General features: G+C 35.1%; 1 protein-coding gene across 4 annotated transcripts; it reads left to right on the forward strand.

The window, feature by feature from the left end:
• Positions 1-1,109: 1,109 nt before the first annotated feature.
• On the forward strand, positions 1,110-18,978 carry LOC106155111 (cotranscriptional regulator ARB2A homolog). 4 transcript variants are annotated; one of them, XM_087000151.1, is made up of 11 exons: positions 1,110-1,603; positions 2,866-3,034; positions 3,958-4,029; positions 4,680-4,777; positions 5,892-5,954; positions 6,284-6,414; positions 6,648-6,789; positions 7,014-7,133; positions 7,534-7,650; positions 18,234-18,321; positions 18,655-18,978. In XM_087000151.1, the coding sequence occupies exons 1-11, from the start codon at positions 1,550-1,552 to the stop codon at positions 18,771-18,773; spliced, it is 1,173 nt and encodes a 390-aa protein (XP_086856277.1). In that variant the 5' UTR covers positions 1,110-1,549; the 3' UTR covers positions 18,774-18,978. The 4 variants fall into 4 exon arrangements, with proteins under 4 accessions (XP_086856277.1, XP_086856278.1, XP_086856279.1 ...); XM_087000152.1 differs by having other exon boundaries at positions 1,581-1,718; XM_087000153.1 differs by lacking the exons at positions 1,110-1,603; positions 2,866-3,034 and adding an exon at positions 3,278-3,370.
• Positions 18,979-19,443: the final 465 nt, after the last annotated feature.

A 19,443-nucleotide genomic window follows, 5' to 3' on the forward strand; every position in this document is an offset into this window, starting at 1 on the left:
TACTCAGTGAAAGAACATAAAAAGAACAAAAATGTGTTCTATATTTCACAACGCTTACTGTTCTAGCGTCAGAACAATGTTTAAAGCGTTCTCAAAATGTAACATTCGAACACGTAAAGTGTTCTGAATTTACATGTAAATGTGTTCTAAACAAAACAAAACAAAACAAAAAAAAAAAAAAAAAATGTGTTCTATATTTCACAACGCTCAGTGTTCTGGCGCCAGAACACTGTTTAAAGCGTTCTCAAAATGTAACATTTGCACACTTAAAATGTGTTCTGTTTCATGTTTACGACGCGTTCCCGAACTTTAGAGTGTGATAGACGTGTAGACGCGAACGTACTCAGTACATGTATGTCTTGTTTGAACACCTAATAAATATATAAATACATAAAAAAATGAATGAATGATAAATGTCAGGTTGTAATTAAGTCAGATCACTAAGTGGATCAGTATTCGCAGCCCGACTATCACTCGAAAGCCTCATACCTGTATCACAAGTTGATATCGGCCTTTTAGCCGATTAGGATGTCAGATAGATGGATCTAGCGGTACCTGGATCTAAAGATACGTGGGTTTATAGGAATCTGTTGGTGGATCTATCGGAACGTAAATTTAACGAGACGTAAACGTGTAGACTATGTAGGCCCTATAGAGACGTATCTATCGGGACGAATGTTTTATTGGGACGTTTATCTATATGGCGGACCCCTCTCCAGCAGGTAAAACAACAGCTATGATATCATGTTTTCCAGAGATCAATTTCAAACTGGCTGATATCTATGTTTATTTCTCTGGCTGAGACAGCACGGACAATCCAGAAGCTATTCAATCCTTTTAAAACTGAAAACATCCTTTTTAAAAGTCGGTTACAGTTCTTTCCAATGAATAAAATACATAAACAGGTTCATGTAATATGTATCATTATAAAGGAGACATCTGAACAATCTTTACCAAATGTTGATTTTATTTGATTTAAATGTGGAAGTTTCTGAAATGAAATTTGAACGTGAAATCACCACTATGTGAAACTTGGACATAATAACGTGATTTTGTCCATGTGTGAAACTAAACCCTCAGTGGTCTGGTAACTATATAACACCTGAATGTGTGACTTGACCTGATTTGGCCCCTGAATGACATGTATGACCCAGAGTATCAACAACATATATCTTTTTTTAATAAATCGTGTGATCTACACGAGGATTTTAAACCTTTACGGCATAGGTCACAGCAGTCAATGTAAACACGTGAAAGAAACTTCTTCTTAATCCACCCAGTGCACCAATGTTTGCATCATGTTTGCCTCTTAGGAAAATAAGTTGCTGGACCGAAAGTCCAGCCATCTTGAAAAGTAGCTGGACTAAATGTCTCCTGGGTGGGAAAACTTCTCAGCCCGTTCTGAAAGTTGTCGGCCCCGGGCAGACGGTCCAGCCTTAATTTTCTAACACTGTTTGCATGCATTACCGCCTCCTGCGATACATACGGGTATTTGACATGGATGCACCATGAGTAAACGCGGACGGGGATTCCCCACGTGATTTTGTTGATGCCAGTTTCACCTTCACAAGTACAGGAACTATATAGAAGCTGTTGTGAGCAGGTAAAAGCATATTTCAGTGAATTACTGTACCTTACTCTACCTGTGTTATTCTGGCTGGTGTGTGCTGGTCCGATTGATTGTGATAAATGTTGAAACTACGTACAGTAGTACTAATGTAAGTGGCAAACAGTTTAGAGATTTACAAGTCAATTGGGCACATGTATATGTAGGTTATATTACTACAACATCCCAGCTGTATTAATGTATTCTGAAATGAGCTACCAGTAGGCGGGAATGTATGAAAAGATGCAAATGTTAAAGGGTGTCAGTCTTTATAGTTATTGACAATTTGATCTTTATTTATTGTGGTCATTTCCCTGCATCGATACTCTCCTTTAGTAAATTTTTGCTTTATTTTGCATCAATACGACTTCACACCAATAGATTCCAACATCCATACATTCCCTGTAAAACTACCTCCCCCACATCGATCTCCCCTGCATCATTGCTTCCTTAATTGTATCAGTATATTACTGGCATTTTTATTAAAATATAGGTCATATAAATTTGATAAGAAAATCAATATTTTAAAGCGCATTGAACTTTTTTAGTGGTTCCTGGAATTGCCTAAGGAAATTTTTAAATCTCACATTTCCACAAAGTCTGCAACAAAGGAGACAATTTATCACTTAAATGCTACCTTTTTTATAACTCAATGATTCAACAATTTGAGCAGTGCTCGAAGAAGAGCCTACAAGTAAAATCAATCAATAAATGAAAAGGGTGTGTAATCTGTATACCCTAACACCTGTTGAAGAACGAAGTGACATTTCTTTTTAAAAATAATAAAGAAGAGCTGTACAGTTGAGCTGCACACTAAGTCGGTCATAAAAGATCAAGTTGCAATGCGGACCAATTTTAGTAATTGTTGCCATATTTTTCCATAAGATTCAGAATAAAATGTGTGTCTTTTGGGTCCCAAAATTGTGCACTTTTGAAAAAATATATATCAGAAAGAATTTTTAAATCAAGAAATGTGTTTTGGATGTTGCATTTTAAACAAAGCCAAGGGAGTCTATGTTGTGGGTAAGTGAAAATGTGTGCAGGGAGTATTGGTGCAGAGACCTTAAGATGCGGGGGAGTATCTGCGTAGGGATGTATTGATGCCAGAGGAATGTAACGGTGCAGGGGAGTAATGGTGCGTGGACATATAGGGACGTATTGACAAGGATTTGATTGCCATAAAAAGCCCCTTTCACAATTTGAAACTTATTGTCCAATCTCACAGTGTCAAATTAACCTTATAAAGCTTTATCTTATAGTTTGCCTGCAGAAATTTGCATATTCAGTTCAAGTCAGTAGTTCTGCTTGTTCTGATATTGTCTGGTGCTTTGACACAAGGAGGTCATTCAGTCAAATCAGTCAAAGTAATGGCTGAACAGGAAAAACACACCGAAGAAGGAAAAGAAAGCGAAACTGCAGATCTTACAGGTAAACCTCCTCCTTGATAATTAATCAGGGTGCTAATACATTAAACTTTGTGCTACATAGGTAGATGAAGTCAATACTTGTGATACTAGTACTACTGGTATGTATGTAGAAATGAGAGTGGAAATAGTTTGGTGTTATAATATTTACAATCACGATTAACCTACATTCATATGTTTTTCATTAGAGGATTTGGGTCAATGTCCCAGTTTGTTATCTCTCACACCTTACAATTGTGATCAACATAGTCAGGTTATCCTAAGAGACATGCCACTCTACCATTGAAATAAACCGGAATGTTAAGAAGAATGAATGTATGGATGTGCTGTATATCAAAAGGCACGTAGTTACTCAGTACTTTGATTCTTCTCAGTTTTTATATACAGACACTTAGAGTTACAATGTCTGTATATATTCTGACTGTTCTGTCTGTCCGTGTCGTTGCTCTTGCTGTCCGACACATGACCTTTGCCCCATAACTTCCAAACTGTCTTTTTTGTTTTACTTTAAATTTACTGAGTGACTTTGTTTGGTAAAGAGGCAGGTTGCTTTCAAAAATCAGCATGATCAATTTACATTCGCGCTTGCATTATTCTGTTTTTATCCCACACATTAGGATTTTCAATGGCTTTTATAGCCCATAAAACTGAATCATTTGCTAGTTTTTCAATGCCCATGTTACCTGTAGTAAGAGTGTAAAAGGGTAAGGGTGATTTTGCTGTTTTAAAGCATTATGTAGTAGTGCATCAAAATTGGCCAAAACATTATTTTGTGCACTTTTTTTCCGCCTAATGTCTGTATGTTTGCCAGCTTTGCTGTCTAGTTTTTACTTATGTACCATTGTTTCAAAAATTTTATTAGAAAGTTGATAGTTATGTTGACTAAATATGTTTCATAGTTCATGTTATTTTCACATCACATTTCAGACACTAGTACAGAGGAAGAGGAGTATAAATTTCCAAAGAAACTTGAAGATTTTGAGTACACTTTTAATGATGGTAAGTCATGAGGACTTTCAGAGTCTTCTGAATGTTCTAATTTTTGTGTGAATGCTAACATAAGGAACCATTAATGTTTCATATCTAAGTAATCAATTTTTATAATAAAAAAGACATATAAGGTAGCAGTAATTTAAAACTAAAAATCATCATTGTACTTTGCCAAGACTTTCATGAGGACCTTATTTTGATGCATAAACTTGATTGATGATGCGATGCCAGCAAGTGCCCATGTCAAGTCATTTGCTGGCAGTTTGCGGCCTGTCAAATACATTGCAAGATATGTACTACTAAAGTGTCAATCTTCATATTTTTATTTGCCCAACCAGAGCATTGCTCTAAGAGAATTAGTTACCACCAAAATGATTATATATTTATGTGGCAATTGTCTGGCGTAGTATTTACATGTGGATTAATGGACTGGAGAACCGGACAGCTTATTGCACCTTAAAATAGTACAAGTGTTGTGTTGGCTTAGTGATGTCAGTTTACTTGATCTTAATTGCTCTTTTAGAAAAGAACATAGTTACAATAGATATTTTTTAAAATATCTTTAAAAAGTAGCACTTGAAAGTAAGTAGGATACTCTTTAGTCTGAAGTTTTAAAATTTTGTTTTGTTTTTTATATCGGTCCTTCTATCAAATTTCAGAGGGTTATCTAGAGCACATAGAAACTAAGGAATCATTTATATTTAAAGTAAGGGATGATCATTTTTTCAACCAGAGGAGGTATGAAGCACTGGGAGAGGTGTGTATGTTTTGATCATAAATAAATTAGTTTATAAAAAAAATGGATAATATTGCAAAAAAAAATTATGGTCTCTTGAGCATGGCTTAGTGAAATAGATCATATTCAGGGCTGTTTTTCAATCACACATTGGTGGCATTTCTTAAAACCATAAATATTTTTAACCAATTTTTAAATGATTAAGGTGGTTTCATACTTAATAAATGCCTACATTTTGCTAATGACTTTTTCTAATTTTAGATACTAATCTTAATATTAGTGCCAAATTAATAAACAATTTTAAAGTAAATTTAACTTTCTTTTTTGTTGTTATATCCATTACCCCATGTGTTTCTGCACAAAGGGGGGATATCCTCAGTTTATCTGCTTTGAATATCAAATGTAATAATGTGAAATAGTTATTGGATTTTGACGTAACTTGATCTGTGTAAGTAGTGTTAATTGATATTCAAAGGCAAAAATATTAAGTCTAATACTGGACACTCATGTAGATCTGCTAGATGTTTTGCAGAGAATTAGACATTTTTAGGGAACTTTCACTACAGGTGAAATTACTAGTGGTATTACTAGTGGTAATCACATGACAGGCGGCATGGAATTGGTGCCAGGGCCTGGTTCACATATGGTGTAGCTGGAAACACAGATCCCCAGCTCCAGTTCAGTATTGGTATGATCCGTATCTTTATCCCTTCATGGATGGCTTCCTTGACACCTCTCCGGAAACAGTCCTCTTCTTTGTCCAACACTATCACATCCTACAAGTCACAGGAGTGACCAGATAGCTTACTAGTAAGATTAATTGTAGTATTGCTGAACCATATGTGTCTCCACAGCTGGGGACATCTGTGTTGGCTCATCTTGCTCTTGAGGAACTGTTTAGTTTCACCCACACAATTCAGTGCACTTGTCATCTTTACAGCATATACCATAGACAACATTGGATTTCTGTTCCTTTGGAAGGGGGTCCTTAACATGCTCCAGTTGGCTCCTCAACATATGGTAGGTTTTAAAATAAACGGCCACATCAAACTATCCAAGTGTGGCCTTAGGCACTGCTTCCATCATTGTTATCATTTATATATGTCCCTTTTATAGCTTTGCTGCCTCATTTCAGGTTATCACAGAATATGTTTATAACCTCTTAGAAAAAGCTGGGCTGGAAAAGGTGTATGTACCAGTAAGTTCACATTTTTCATTGTGATGAACTTTTGTCCTTAAAAGGCAAGTTAATGGAACGTGGAGAAGTCTTTCTGAGTGAGTGGAATTCTGATCAAATAAGCAACGACTTTTTAAAGAAAGTAGTGTGCAGTCTACATTATCAGGCTAGACTGAAATTTTTGCAGCTAGAGTGAAATTTTTGCCACAGTGGATACAGTGTGGCATTTTAGCACACTTTTCTTGTGGTTGACATGGCATTGTTACCTCATTCTGTGCTTGGACATAATAACGTTCATAATTTTGTCCATGTTCATTGGAACCAGGAAACAATTAGTCCATCTCTTTTAGGTTGATGCTAAAGAGGAGGATGAGCCAAGAAGTTTCTTTTTCATGAGTAAGGATGCATTAACCAATCCTGATAAACTGCTCATTCTTATTCATGGAAGTGGGGTAGTAAGAGCTGGACAATGGGCAAGAAGGTAAGAAAAGGGTAATGAGTCTGATTTATATGAATGTGTGGTTATTTCTAAATGTTTGTTTACTTAACATTAAACATGTGAATTGCTCCAATTTAAATTTTATTATGATTTTGTAAACAAGGTTCAGTTTGAAGGTCTGTATCTGGACTATATCACTTAGTCTTGGTGCTGCCACCTTATTTGGCCTCTGAAAGAAATCCAGTTGGAATATTTTAAGCCGTTCTCTATTTTAGGTTGATCATCAATGACTGCTTGAACAGTGGGACTCAGCTTCCGTTTATTAAGAAGGCAATGCAAGATGGACATGGCATTATTGTGCTCAACACCAACGAGAATACTGCAGTGTGGAAAGATGGAATTGAAACTATGATAAGGGTGATTTTCTTTTTTAATATTTACAAAAAATATAGTTCATTAAATCGGTAAAGACACATCTATACTGTATTTATTCAAAATGAAGTTCAGTTATTCACAAAGAATAGAACTTTCATGTGGATATGTTTATTTTTATATTTTTGAAATGGTGTCAGTAAAATAAAACAGGTGACATTAAATGAAAACTGCTGATGTAAACAAAGCAATATTACAATTTTATTTAGGGTAATGATTCTCCAGAAATGCATGCGTTATATGTGTGGGACCATTTTGTAAGCAAAGCTGCTGCAAAACATATTGCCATCATTGCTCATAGTTATGGTGGGATTGTAACTGTATGCCTGGTAAGTTGTTGGATAATTTTTACCTACGTATACTTTTTTTATTGTTAAATGCATGGCTCATTCCATATCGGGTCATTTAAAATTATCTCTTAATTTTAAAATTTTGTACATTTTTTTTAGTATTTCTATCCTTTCTGCTTTTGACAGTTTCCAGCTTTGTAATTTCATGAAATGGTAGCATCATTTATGTTTTTTACAAACATTTTGAATGAGTGTAAATGAGCTTGTCTCGAAATCTTACTTTAAACAATGATGTATACAAGAAGTCAGCAGGTTAATATTGATGTATAGTTTTTCTTAATTAAATATCTGTAATGTTTGTATGAAAGGGAATTTCAGAATAAATGAGATTTACTAATAGGAATAGTTTTAAAGTTTAAAATACTTTTTTTTATAATAGACCAAAGAAAAAGAAGAGGAAGTGTTGCAGCGAGTTTATGCCATTGCCTTTACAGACTCTGTTCATAGTCTTAAACACCAAGAAGCTTCTGAGAAAGTTGAAGAATTCTATATGCAGGTAATATACCGTATAGCTAAAAAAAAACACGACTATTGGTACGCGTATGATCGATAACTGATTTAATTCTCGTAAGATTACCATCCGCCCCCTTCCTTATGAATAGGTATTACTTTATTAATACAATGCAACCGTCGTGTAGCCGCATGTTAGAAGACAATGTTTGATTACGCACAGCAGTAGGAGGCCGCTACCCCTTCCCAGCAAGGAGTCAACACAGCAGCGCGTAACCCGGGGTTAATTAGGGGTTATTAGCTGTCCACTTATGATCGGTATTGTTCGTCTTGATTGCAGCACACTTCCTACTCACTATTGGTTCGACCGCCTCTTCTTTAAATGCTCTCTCAAACCTTTCCTCAGTCAGCCGAGAATGGAAACACGTTTATCTGCCGATAAACTACGTCGTTGATGTATTATTCGGCATCATTCTACAGTGGCTCATAAGGCTCTATCTATCATTTTTTTCGTCTCGCATTTTACCAGATTAAGCTGACGCTCGAAAACTAAATTTAATGAATAATTTTCTCACGTGCACCGTATCCAGCTAATTTTACGACAATAACTACCACGGCACCTCCGCCATTTGCAATTGTAGACGAACCACGTGTTTCCAACTGATAGGCCAATACAACTATACCAGACCCATTGTACGAGAAAAGACCGTTTATATTTAATGAATTAAAAAACATTTGAGGATTGCGATTTTCTATTGATATACTATCGTTGGTATCCCTGTATTAAATCATCCACTGCTACCCCCTCTTTTGTAGTGTAGCATGACTCGTATCACAAGATGGCCTTAGAAATGAAGTAAGACAGGCCTACACTCTGATAGTTTTTAGTCTATTATTAACCCTAATGTCGTTGCTTGTCATTCATTCTAGAACTCTCTGAGCCATCGCAAAATTATTTGCCAGGACATTTAAAGGCTACTTCTTAACGGATTTTTTTTTATTTGCACTGAGTCCAAAGTGTTCGAGGACGTCTCTGTCGTTATCGCCGTTTCTCGGACGCAGTCCCAGACAAAGGATCGGAAAGTTTCTAAATAAAAGAACTTATAAATGCTGCCACTAGCCATCCTTATTGTTCCTAAGTACAGAGAGGCGATAATGATCTTTTCTTTCTTCTAGCTTAGTCTGTCGACTAAAATGAACAAGGTTAGGCCTACAATGCAACCACCTATTATTACGACCATTAATGAGGTTCTTTGCTACACTCCCTTTCTATATGATCAGTGGGGTGCTGTGTTTTAAATATATAAAAAAGGGTCTCGCGAGGTGAAGCTATTATAATGAAATAAAAAAAATCCAATGAATAGGCCTATCTAATAAACCATGAAGCACGTAGTCTAGGCCTCTTCTTTGACCGACATCACATTTTTACATTCTTTGTTTTAATAAGAGGACGAACGTGGTCTAATTTGTCTTTTGGTGGTGTGTGATTTTGCTCGAAGTAGCGGAGTCAAGTAAATCGGTGATTTACCGTTGGTAAGAGTAGCGATCATCGCTCCTGCGTCCTCATAGATTACTTTCTAATCACCCGTAATTAACGCAGTCAGGAATAAGCGCTCAAATAGGGGTTTTTGTATCAGGGAAAATTTTAGTATTAATCTTATGTTATTATGTATCTGTATTATGTAATCATGTAACTCATTTTCCCAAGGCAACCACCAATTATGACGACCATTAATGAAGTTCTCTGCTACACTCTCTCCTCATGATCACTTGCTCGATCGTGAAACCCTGGAGGTGTTGTAGGCCTATATATATTTGGGGTAGTTTACTATAGCATGCTACACTCTCCTCATGATCAGCTGCTCGATCGTGAAATCTGGAGTGAAACCCATGGTTTATCTAACAATGGTTTAAATAAATAAAAAGGGTGTCACGGAGGTGAAGCTGCTTAACTCATAAGAATAACGAACGAAAAAATACGATGAACATTTAATAAACCACGAAGCACGTATGTTTTGACCGTTATCGCCTTTTTTACATAAGATGCCTCAACAAGAAGGCAGATGTAGTCCAATTTGTCTTTTGTTGGTGATTCTGCTTCAGGTGGCTGAGATTAGTTGATCGGTGATGCACCGTTGGTAAGAGTAGCAATCATCACTCCTGCGTTCTAACGGATTACTTTCCAACCCCCCATAATTAACGCAGCCAGGAATTAATTTTTGTAATTATGTATCCGTAAAATTAGAATCGTAACATTATCACGTATTTTTCCTGATGGAAAATATCATAATTTATGCACACTGATCGAATTATAAAGAAAATCTCCAGATGTAAACAAAGGTCAGTCAAGTATCACTCATCCCAGGCTGCAGGGCAGATATAGAGAATTGAATGAAGCGCCAGTGATCTGGCAACCCTACAAATTTGTCATAATGATTCATGGGCAAACAATAGAAGCATGAAATTAACACCTTTTACAGTGTGAATGACGACACCTTATGAGGCTTTTGTTTCTTCCCCTGGGTTGGTATTACAAAGTAAGTATGTTGACGTAAGTGTGTTGACTTTTGCATGTTCAAAGGAACAATGGAAATGTCATTTCAAAACAAAGAGCCACATTTCCCTACTTAGGTGGCCAAAATATTGTCAATGAAACGCAAAAAAGACAAAATCACCAGCTGTTACTGACTGAGTCTAACTCAAATGCAAAAAGGTACGCACAGCGACAAAGCGCTATTGTAAACAATGACCCGACGATGAGATCAATAAGATGTATAAAATGACTATTTGTACTATAAAACTGTACCCCTGCCCCTACTTGTATATTATTACACACACAAGGCCACCCTACACCAGAGTTACAGATTGATTTTTCATTACACAGTCTCTTGCACTGAAGAAAAATACTCATAATTAATTTGCGGCCCTAGTAGAGGGTCTTCTCTCGCTTTCTCTCAAATCAAAATAAACTAGCAAACATGAAAATTGGCAAAATGTATTAGAATGTAAAGTGTTGCGAACCCTTTAAACAAGGTGAATGGTAATATGCACGTTTAGACAAATTTTAATTTTAATTTCAATTAAATTTAATTTTAATTAAAATTGATATTACCAAAATTAGTAAATGTCGTTTGCGTCATGTATCAATATTTTTGCGCATAATAGTACCTACGTTATAAACATTCAGCAAAGATATTTGGAAGGCCGCTCTTTTGTTGTTTATATCAAAGGAAAACTATTTGATACCCATCGTATCAATCACTATACCATGATAAGAGATTAGCATACTAATTTATGTCCCCAGTAATAATAACTTTAACAATAACAACAAACCTTCCTACTGTGCTTTCCGTTGCAAAAACGATTAGCCACGACTGTTTTATATATTAATAGATATTTATAATAATGACAATTTCAAAAATCTTCAGAAGTACCGATAGGGACACGAACTCCCGTCGGGTAGGTTGCAGACGACTCAACGACGTTAACCGTTGTTCCACCAATTCTATTATTCACGCGTGTAGATATCGACAGCTCTGTATTGCCGCGCATGCCGAAGCTTTGCGGAAATTGCCGAAGGCTAGGAAAATTCTTCAAAATATACTTTTATTACATTTAATCAAATCCAGACTATCTCCCACTGCCCTGAGGTATGGCTAAAGGCTTTCAGTTGTCATCAGACTTTGTAATTTGGGAGAAAAAAGTGAAACAGTAACTTCTGGTGAAGAATAATAGGTAATAGTGCTGCAAGGTGTTGTTTTTTATCCCTGATGTACGAGTAGCTTTTTCTACAGTTTCTATAATTCTCTTAACGTATGAAAATATGCAGGTTTTCTGATATAATAAGACTTTGATAAAATCAAAACCAATAATACTTTAAAAGTCGATAGTCGGGATAAATATCGGCAAGGTGGAGATATGTCCCGCCGGCGCTTCCGCAACAGCAAGACTGAAGGACGCAAGTTACAAAGCAAAACATGTTTAGTCAAGTTAAAGACTTAATTACCGGTTTAACTTCGGCGGCAGTGCCTACTGCTGTGAGCAACATGCGCTGTCCATCGTAATCCCCCTATCATTAACACTGTCGGGGACGTGCGCATTAGCGCGTCTGATGTAGACAGCGTGTGCTATTAAAGTGACCGGGGACTTATTAGCTATAGTGTATGTGATAATGTGACTTCCATCATCTTTAGCTTTGCTTTGTGACTTAGAAACAGGAAGACAGTAAATTCTCCCCATGAGATCTGTGTGAAAAGTGATATTTGTTATACCTTATTTAAGAGTTGTTATAATTCCAGGATTTAGTCCTTTTTCTCATTGAGCAGCATACTTTAGCGACACAGTTGGTACTGATTCACCTTGAGAGATTGACGTACGAGACTCACCTAAATGGTGCCTTGAACTCAACATGGCCAATTTATCAACTTCTGCCTAAACATAAGACGGCGATCTTGTGAAAGCAAATGAAAACAAGGCAGCAAAGCTGTCAAATGTACAGACAAAATAACAGAAAAAAGGATGCAAAAGAGGTCATTTTGCCAATTTTGATGCAATAATAAACAAGACCGTGGAACTTCAAAGTCACACTTTGAAAATGCCAATATGTGAAACCGTTTAACTGGCAGTAAGAATTACCAAACAGACTGCATTGCCTACTGAAGCTGTATTTTAGTCCCATGTTTCTTTCCTGTAAGTTTGAGAACAGTAAGTGACATGGTTTTTCTTAAATGGTCATCATGGGAGCAGTGCCCAAAATAGTTTTTTTTTTTAATTTTGATGCAATATTACATAATGTTTAACAGCATAATGACCATCAATTTTAATAATAAAATATTAGTATCATGGGTATTCAGAAAATGTGACTAGCAAAGGTCTTCAGGCCCATGGAACTTCAAAGTCACAACTTGAAAATGCCAAAATGTAAACAAAGACAGCACTGTTCTGAAAATTTTTTTTTTTTCATTTTTAACAATTTTTTAACATAAAACAAAATAAACAGTTTACTGCAATTTTTATATGATCAACTAAGAAAATTGATGAGATGGGAAAAATATCAACAGAATAGTGTTAAATGTCCAATTTCCTCCATTCTGAGATTCTGAACATAGTTAATGATTGAATCTGACAAACTGCAATGATATGAGTTTATTTCCATTTTTGACACTTTATTACACAATACACGATAACAAGTTTACCATCATTTTTACATAATCAACTTACAATGTTGTAAAGATGCAGGAAATGTCAAACAAACACTTTTATGTATCTTATTAGTAAAACAATAAGACTGTTAACATGCCTAAGAATTTAATCTGAGGAAATGTGAAAAAACAGCATAACTTCTAAAATAATGGCCCAATTATGCTGATTTTCGAACTCAACATGCGTTTTAGTAAGATTGACCACTCCTGTGAGTTTAATGACAATTGGCCTATCTGTTTTTCTTATATTGTGTTTACAGTGTTGCATATATGCTGAAAAATGAAAAAACAGCATAACTACTAAAATAGTGGCCCGATCATGCTGATTTTTGAACTTGACCTGCGTTTTAGTAAGATAGATTACTCCTGTGAGTTTCATGACAACAGGCCTATCGGTTTTCCTTGGAATGTGTTTACAGTGTTGCATATATGCTGAAAAGTGAAAAAAAAAAGCATAACTTCTACAATAATGGCCCGATCTGACGATCATGCTGATTTTCGAACTTGACCTGCGTTTTATGAATATTCATCAGCTCTGTAAATATAAAGCCCAAAAGTAAAACTGCCTTCCACTTATCGTGTTTACAATGAAAGTGCATGGCACCGGCGACGCCGATGACGGCGACGACAGACGCAGGTGATGGCAATATGTACAGACACATCTATATATATATTTACTGTACTGTTTGAGAACAGTAAGTGACATGGTTTTTCTTAAATGGTCATCATGGGAGCAGTGCCCAAAATAGTTTTTTTTTCAAATTTTGATGCAATATTACATAATGTTTAACAGCATAATGACCATCAATTTTTAATAATAAAATATTAGTATCATGGATATTCAGAAAATGTGACTAGCAAAGGTCTTCAGGCCCATGGAACCTCTAAGTCACAACTTGAAAATGCCAAAATGTAAACAAGACAGCACTGTTCTGAAATGTTTTTTTTTTCCATTTTTAACAATTTTTAACATAAAACAAAATTAACAGTTTACTGCCATTTTTATATGATCAACTAAGAAAATTGATGAGATGGGAAAAATATCAATAAAGCAGTGTTAAATGTCCAATTTCTTCCATTCTGAGATTCTGAACATAGTGAATGATTGAATCTGACAAACTGCAATGATATGAGTTTATTTCCATTTTTGACACTTTATTACACAATACACGATAACAAGTTTACCATCATTTTTACAAAATCAACTAACAATGTTGTAAAGATGCAGGAAATGTCAAACAAAAACTTTTACGTATCTTATTAGTTTAATAATGAGACTGTTAACATGCCTACGAATTGAATCTGAGGAAATGTGAAAAATATGCTGAAAAGTGAAAAAACAGCATAACTTCTACAATAATGGCCCGATCATGCTGATTTTCGAACTTGACCTGCGTTTTATGAATATTCATCAGCTCTGTAAATATAAAGCCAAAAAGTAAAACTGCCTTCCACTTATCGTGTTTACGAGGAAAGTGCACGGCGACGGCATCGGCATCGCCATCGGCATCGGCATCGGCGACGACAGACGCAGGTGATGGCAATATGTACAGACACATCTGTGTCTGTACATAAAAATTTGTCACACAATTACATGTATGTGTTAGGGTCTCCTATAAAATACCAGTACAGACTTTCTCACTTAAGAATGTCCCTCAGTGTGAAAGAGGTTTAATGGTATCCTAATTAAATGATGCTACAAATGAGCCTCATTGTTTTTGTTCATATTTAATGGAAAGTACAGTTCAAACAACTTTGGTTTTGAGGCACATATTTAAAAGTGCACCAAAGTGACCAAGTCTGTGAATACAATTGAACTTGCTCTATATTTAACCATGTAACATTTTCCTTTTTATGTACAGACACAGATGTGTCTGTACATATTGCCATCGCCTGCGTCTGTCGTCGCCGTCGCCGATGCCGATGCCGATGCCGTCGCCGTGCACTTTCCTTGTAAACACGATAAGTGGAGGGCAGTTTTACTTTTTGGCTTTATATTTACAGAGCTGATGAATATTCATAAAACGCAGGTCAAGTTCGAAAATCAGCATGATCGGGCCATTATTGTAGAAGTTATGCTGTTTTTTCACTTTTCAGCATATATGCAACACTGTAAACACAATATAAGAAAAACAGATAAGCCAATTGTCATTAAACTCACAGGAGTGGTCAATCTTACTAAAACGCAGGTTGAATTCGAAAATCAGCATAATTGGGCCATTATTTTAGAAGTTATGCTGTTTTTTTCACATTTCCTCAGATTCAATTCTTAGGCATGTTAACAGTCTTATTATTTTACTAATAAGATACATTAAAGTGTTTGTTTGACATTTCCTGCATCTTTACAACATTGTTAGTTGATTATGTAAAAATGATGGTAAACTTGTTATCGTGTATTGTGTAATAAAGTGTCAAAAATGGAAATAAACTCATATCATTGCAGTTTGTCAGATTCAATCATTCACTATGTTCAGAATCTCAGAATGGAGGAAATTGGACATTTAACACTATTCTATTGATATTTTTCCCATCTCATCAATTTTCTTAGTTGATCATATAAGAATTGCAGTAAACTGTTTATTTTGTTTTATGTTAAAAAAAGTGTTAAAAATGGAAATAAACTCATGTCAGAACAGTGCTGTCTTGTTTCACATTTCCTCAGATTCAATTCTTAGGCATGTTAACAGTCTCATTATTTAACTAATAAGACATGTAAAAGTGTTTGGTTGACATTTCCTGCATTTTTACAACATTATTAGTTGATTACGTAAAAATGATAGTAAACTTGTTATCGTGTATTGTGTAATATAGTGTCAAAAATGGAAATAAACTCATATCATTGCAGTTTGTCAGGTTCAATTATTCACTATGTTCAGAATCTCAGATAGGAGGAAATTGGACATTTAACACTGTTTTTTTGATAATTTTGCCATCTCATCAATTTTCTTAGTTGATCATATAAAAATTGCAGTAAACTGATTATTTTGTTTAAAAAGTGTTAAAAATGGAAATAAACCCATGTCAGAACAGTGCTGTCTTTGTTTACATTTTGGCATTTTCAAGTTGTGACTTTGAAGTACCATGGGCCTGAAGACCTTTGCTAGTCACATTTTCTGAATATCCATGATACTAATATTTTATTATTAAAAATTGATGGTCATTATGCTGTTAAACATTATGTAATATTGCATCAAAATCTGAAAAAAATCTATTTTGGGCACTGCTCCCATGATGACCATTTAAGAAAAACCATGTCACTTACTGTTCTCAAACAGTACAGTAAATAAGTACAGATGTGTCTGTACATATTGCCATCACTTGCGTCTGTCGTCGCCGTCACTGTCGCTGGCGCTGGCGCCGTGCACTTTCATTGTAAACACAATAAGTGGAAGGCAGTTTTACTTTTTGGCTGTATACTTACAGAGCTGATGAATATTCATATAATGCAGGTCAAGTTCGAAAATCAGCATGATCGGGCCATTATTGTAGAAGTTATGCTGTTTTTTCAGTTTTCAGCATATATGCAACACTGTAAACACATTTCAAGGAAAACCGATAGGCCTGTTGTCATGAAACTCACAGGTGTAATCGATCTTACTATAACACAGGTCAAGTTCGAAAATTGGCATGATCAGGCCACTATTTTAGTAGTTATGCTGTTTTTTCATTTTTCAGCATATATATGCAACACTGTAAACACAATATACGAAAAACAGATAGGCCAATTGTCATTAAACTCACAGGAGTGGTCATTCCTGCTAAAACGCAGGTTGAGTTAAAAAATCAGCATAATCGGGGCATTATTTTAGAAGTTATGCTGTTTTTTCACATTTCCTCAGATTCAACTCTTAGGCACGTTAACAGTCTCATTATTGAACTAATAAGATACGTAAAAGTGTTTGTTTGACATTTCCTGCATCTTTACAACATTGTTAGTTGATTTTGTAAAAATGATGGTAAACTTGTTATTGTGTATTGTGTAATAAAGTGTCAAAAATGGAAATAAACTCATATCATTGCAGTTTGTCAGATTCAATCATTCATTATGTTCAGAATCTCAGAATGGAAGAAATTGGACATTTAACACTATTCTATTGATATTTTCCCCATCTCATCAATTTTCTTAGTTGATCATATAAGAATTGCAGTAAACTGTTTATTTTGTTTTATGTTAAAAAAAGTGTTAAAAATGGAAATAAACCCATGTCAGAACAGTGCTGTCTTGTTTCACATTTCCTCAGATTCAATTCTTAGGCATATTAACAGTCTCATTATTTAACTAATAAGACATGTAAAAGTGTTTGGTTGACATTTCCTGCATCTTTACAACATTGTTAGTTGATTATATAAAAATGATAGTAAACTTGTTATTGTATATTGTGTAATAAAGTTTCAAAAATGGAAATAAACTCATACCATTGCAGTTTGTCAGATTCAATTATTCACTATGTTCAGAATCTGAGAATGGAGGAAATTGGACATTTAACACTGTTGTATTGATATTTTTCCCATCTCATCAATTTTCTTAGTTGATCGAATAAAAATGGCAGTAACCTGTTAATTTTGTTTTATGTTAAAAAAATTGTTAAAAATTAAAAAAAAAAAACATTTCAGAACAGTGCTGTCTTGTTTACATTTTGGCATTTTCAAGTTGTGACTTTGAAGTTCCTTGGGCCTGAAGACCTTTGCTAGTCATATTTTCTGAATATCCATGATACTAATATTTTATTATTAAAAATTGATGGTCATTATGCTGTTAAACATTATGTTATATTGCATCAAAATTTGAAAAAAAACTATTTTGGGCACTGCTCCCATGATGACCATTTAAGGAAAACCATGTCACTGACTGTTTTCAAACAGTACAGTAAATATGTACAGATGTGTCTGTACATATTGCCATCACCTGCGTCTGTCGTCGCCGTCGTCGCCGACGCCGGCGCCGGAGCCATGCACTTTCATTGTAAACACGATAAGTGGAAGTCAGTTTTACTTTTTGGCTGTATATTTACAGAGCTGATGAATATTTATAAAATGCAGGTCTAGTTCGAAAATCAGCATGATCAGGCCACATTATTGTAGAAGTTATGCCGTTTTTTCACTTTTCAGTATATATGCAACACTGTAAACACATTTCAAGGAAAACCGATAGGCCTGTTGTCATAAAACTCACAGGAGTTATTGATCTTACTAAAATGCAGGTCAAGTTCAAAAATTGGCATGATCGGGCCACTATTTTAGTAGTTATGCTTTTTTTTTCACTTTTCAGCATATTTAAAATTTGATGTTGAATTTGCAGTTTAACATAATGTATTTTTGCATCAGAATTGACAGTTGCCTATTTTGTGCATAGTTATTTCCTGTTTTTTGTCTGTACATTTGACAGCTTTGCTGCCTTGTTTAATGAAAGTGTCATGTCACATTACAGAATGCTAAAAACTGGGTGTCCAGTGACCAGCCATTAGATGCTGAAATGCCAAACTATGGGAGAAAAGATTGCCCCAGGGTATCTGCAGGTATGGTAAACAGTAGCCAAGAAAATGTTCCAGTCACTTAACTGTGTTAAGATACTGGAAAGACATTGTATAGGGAACAGAGAAATGAAGTAATTTGCACTATCATCCATAGATTTTTTCCTGTGCTAGTTACTTGATAGAGATCACAATTTACAGCATTTGGAACAAAATACTTGTTTGTAAATATAATGAAACATATGCCTTTTTGAATGTTTCTCTCTCTGCCAAGGATATATATGTAAAACAATCCCATTTAATAATTTTAATTCTTCTAAAGATCTTACAATCTGTGCCTTCAAAGACATAACAATCAACTCTCCTATTTCACTGCAGGCACTCAAAGACACGAGGAGACATCTTGGAACAGCATGAATTCTATTTTTAAATTCCTTGATGAAAAACTTCCATCAACTGGCACAGGAACAAATGAGAAGGCAAAGACAGAGTTATAGGAGAGCACCACTCAGGCAGATGGACAGTGATCATTCATGAAATGTTACAACTGCGTGTTTAATTTAAATACCAGTTTAAGAGCTTTTGGTTTATATACCATGTTTCAGTGCGAAATTGTAGATTTGTATTAAAACAAGGCAGCAAAGCTGTCAAATGTACAGACAAAGAACAGAAAATAAAGATGCAAATAAGTGAAAAATTAAATTTTCACAAAAAACTGTTAAATTGCCAGAAAAATTTACCAAACAGACTGCATTGCCTATTGAAGCTGTATGTTAGACCCATGTTTCTTTCCTGTAAGTTTGAGAACAGTAAGTGACATGATTTCCCTTAAATGGTCATCATAGGAGCAGTGCCCAAAATACGGGTTTCTTCAAATTTTAATGCAACATTACATAATGTTTAACAGCATAATGACAATCAAATGTTATTAATAAAATATTAGTAACATGGACATTCAGAAAATGTGACTAGCAAAGGTCTTCAGGCCCATGGAACTTCAAAGTCACATCTTGAAAATGCCAAAATGTAAACAAGACAGCACTGTTCTGAAATGGGTTTATTTCCATTTTTAACACTTTTTTAACATAAAACAAAATAAACATTTTACTGCCATTTTTATATGACCAACTAAGAAAATTGATGAGATGGGAAAAGTAGAAATAGAAC

Source organism: Lingula anatina, chromosome 1 (assembly GCF_051362555.1).
Source record: "Lingula anatina isolate TDL-2025a chromosome 1, LinAna3.0, whole genome shotgun sequence".
Lineage (NCBI taxonomy): Eukaryota > Metazoa > Brachiopoda > Lingulata > Lingulida > Lingulidae > Lingula > Lingula anatina.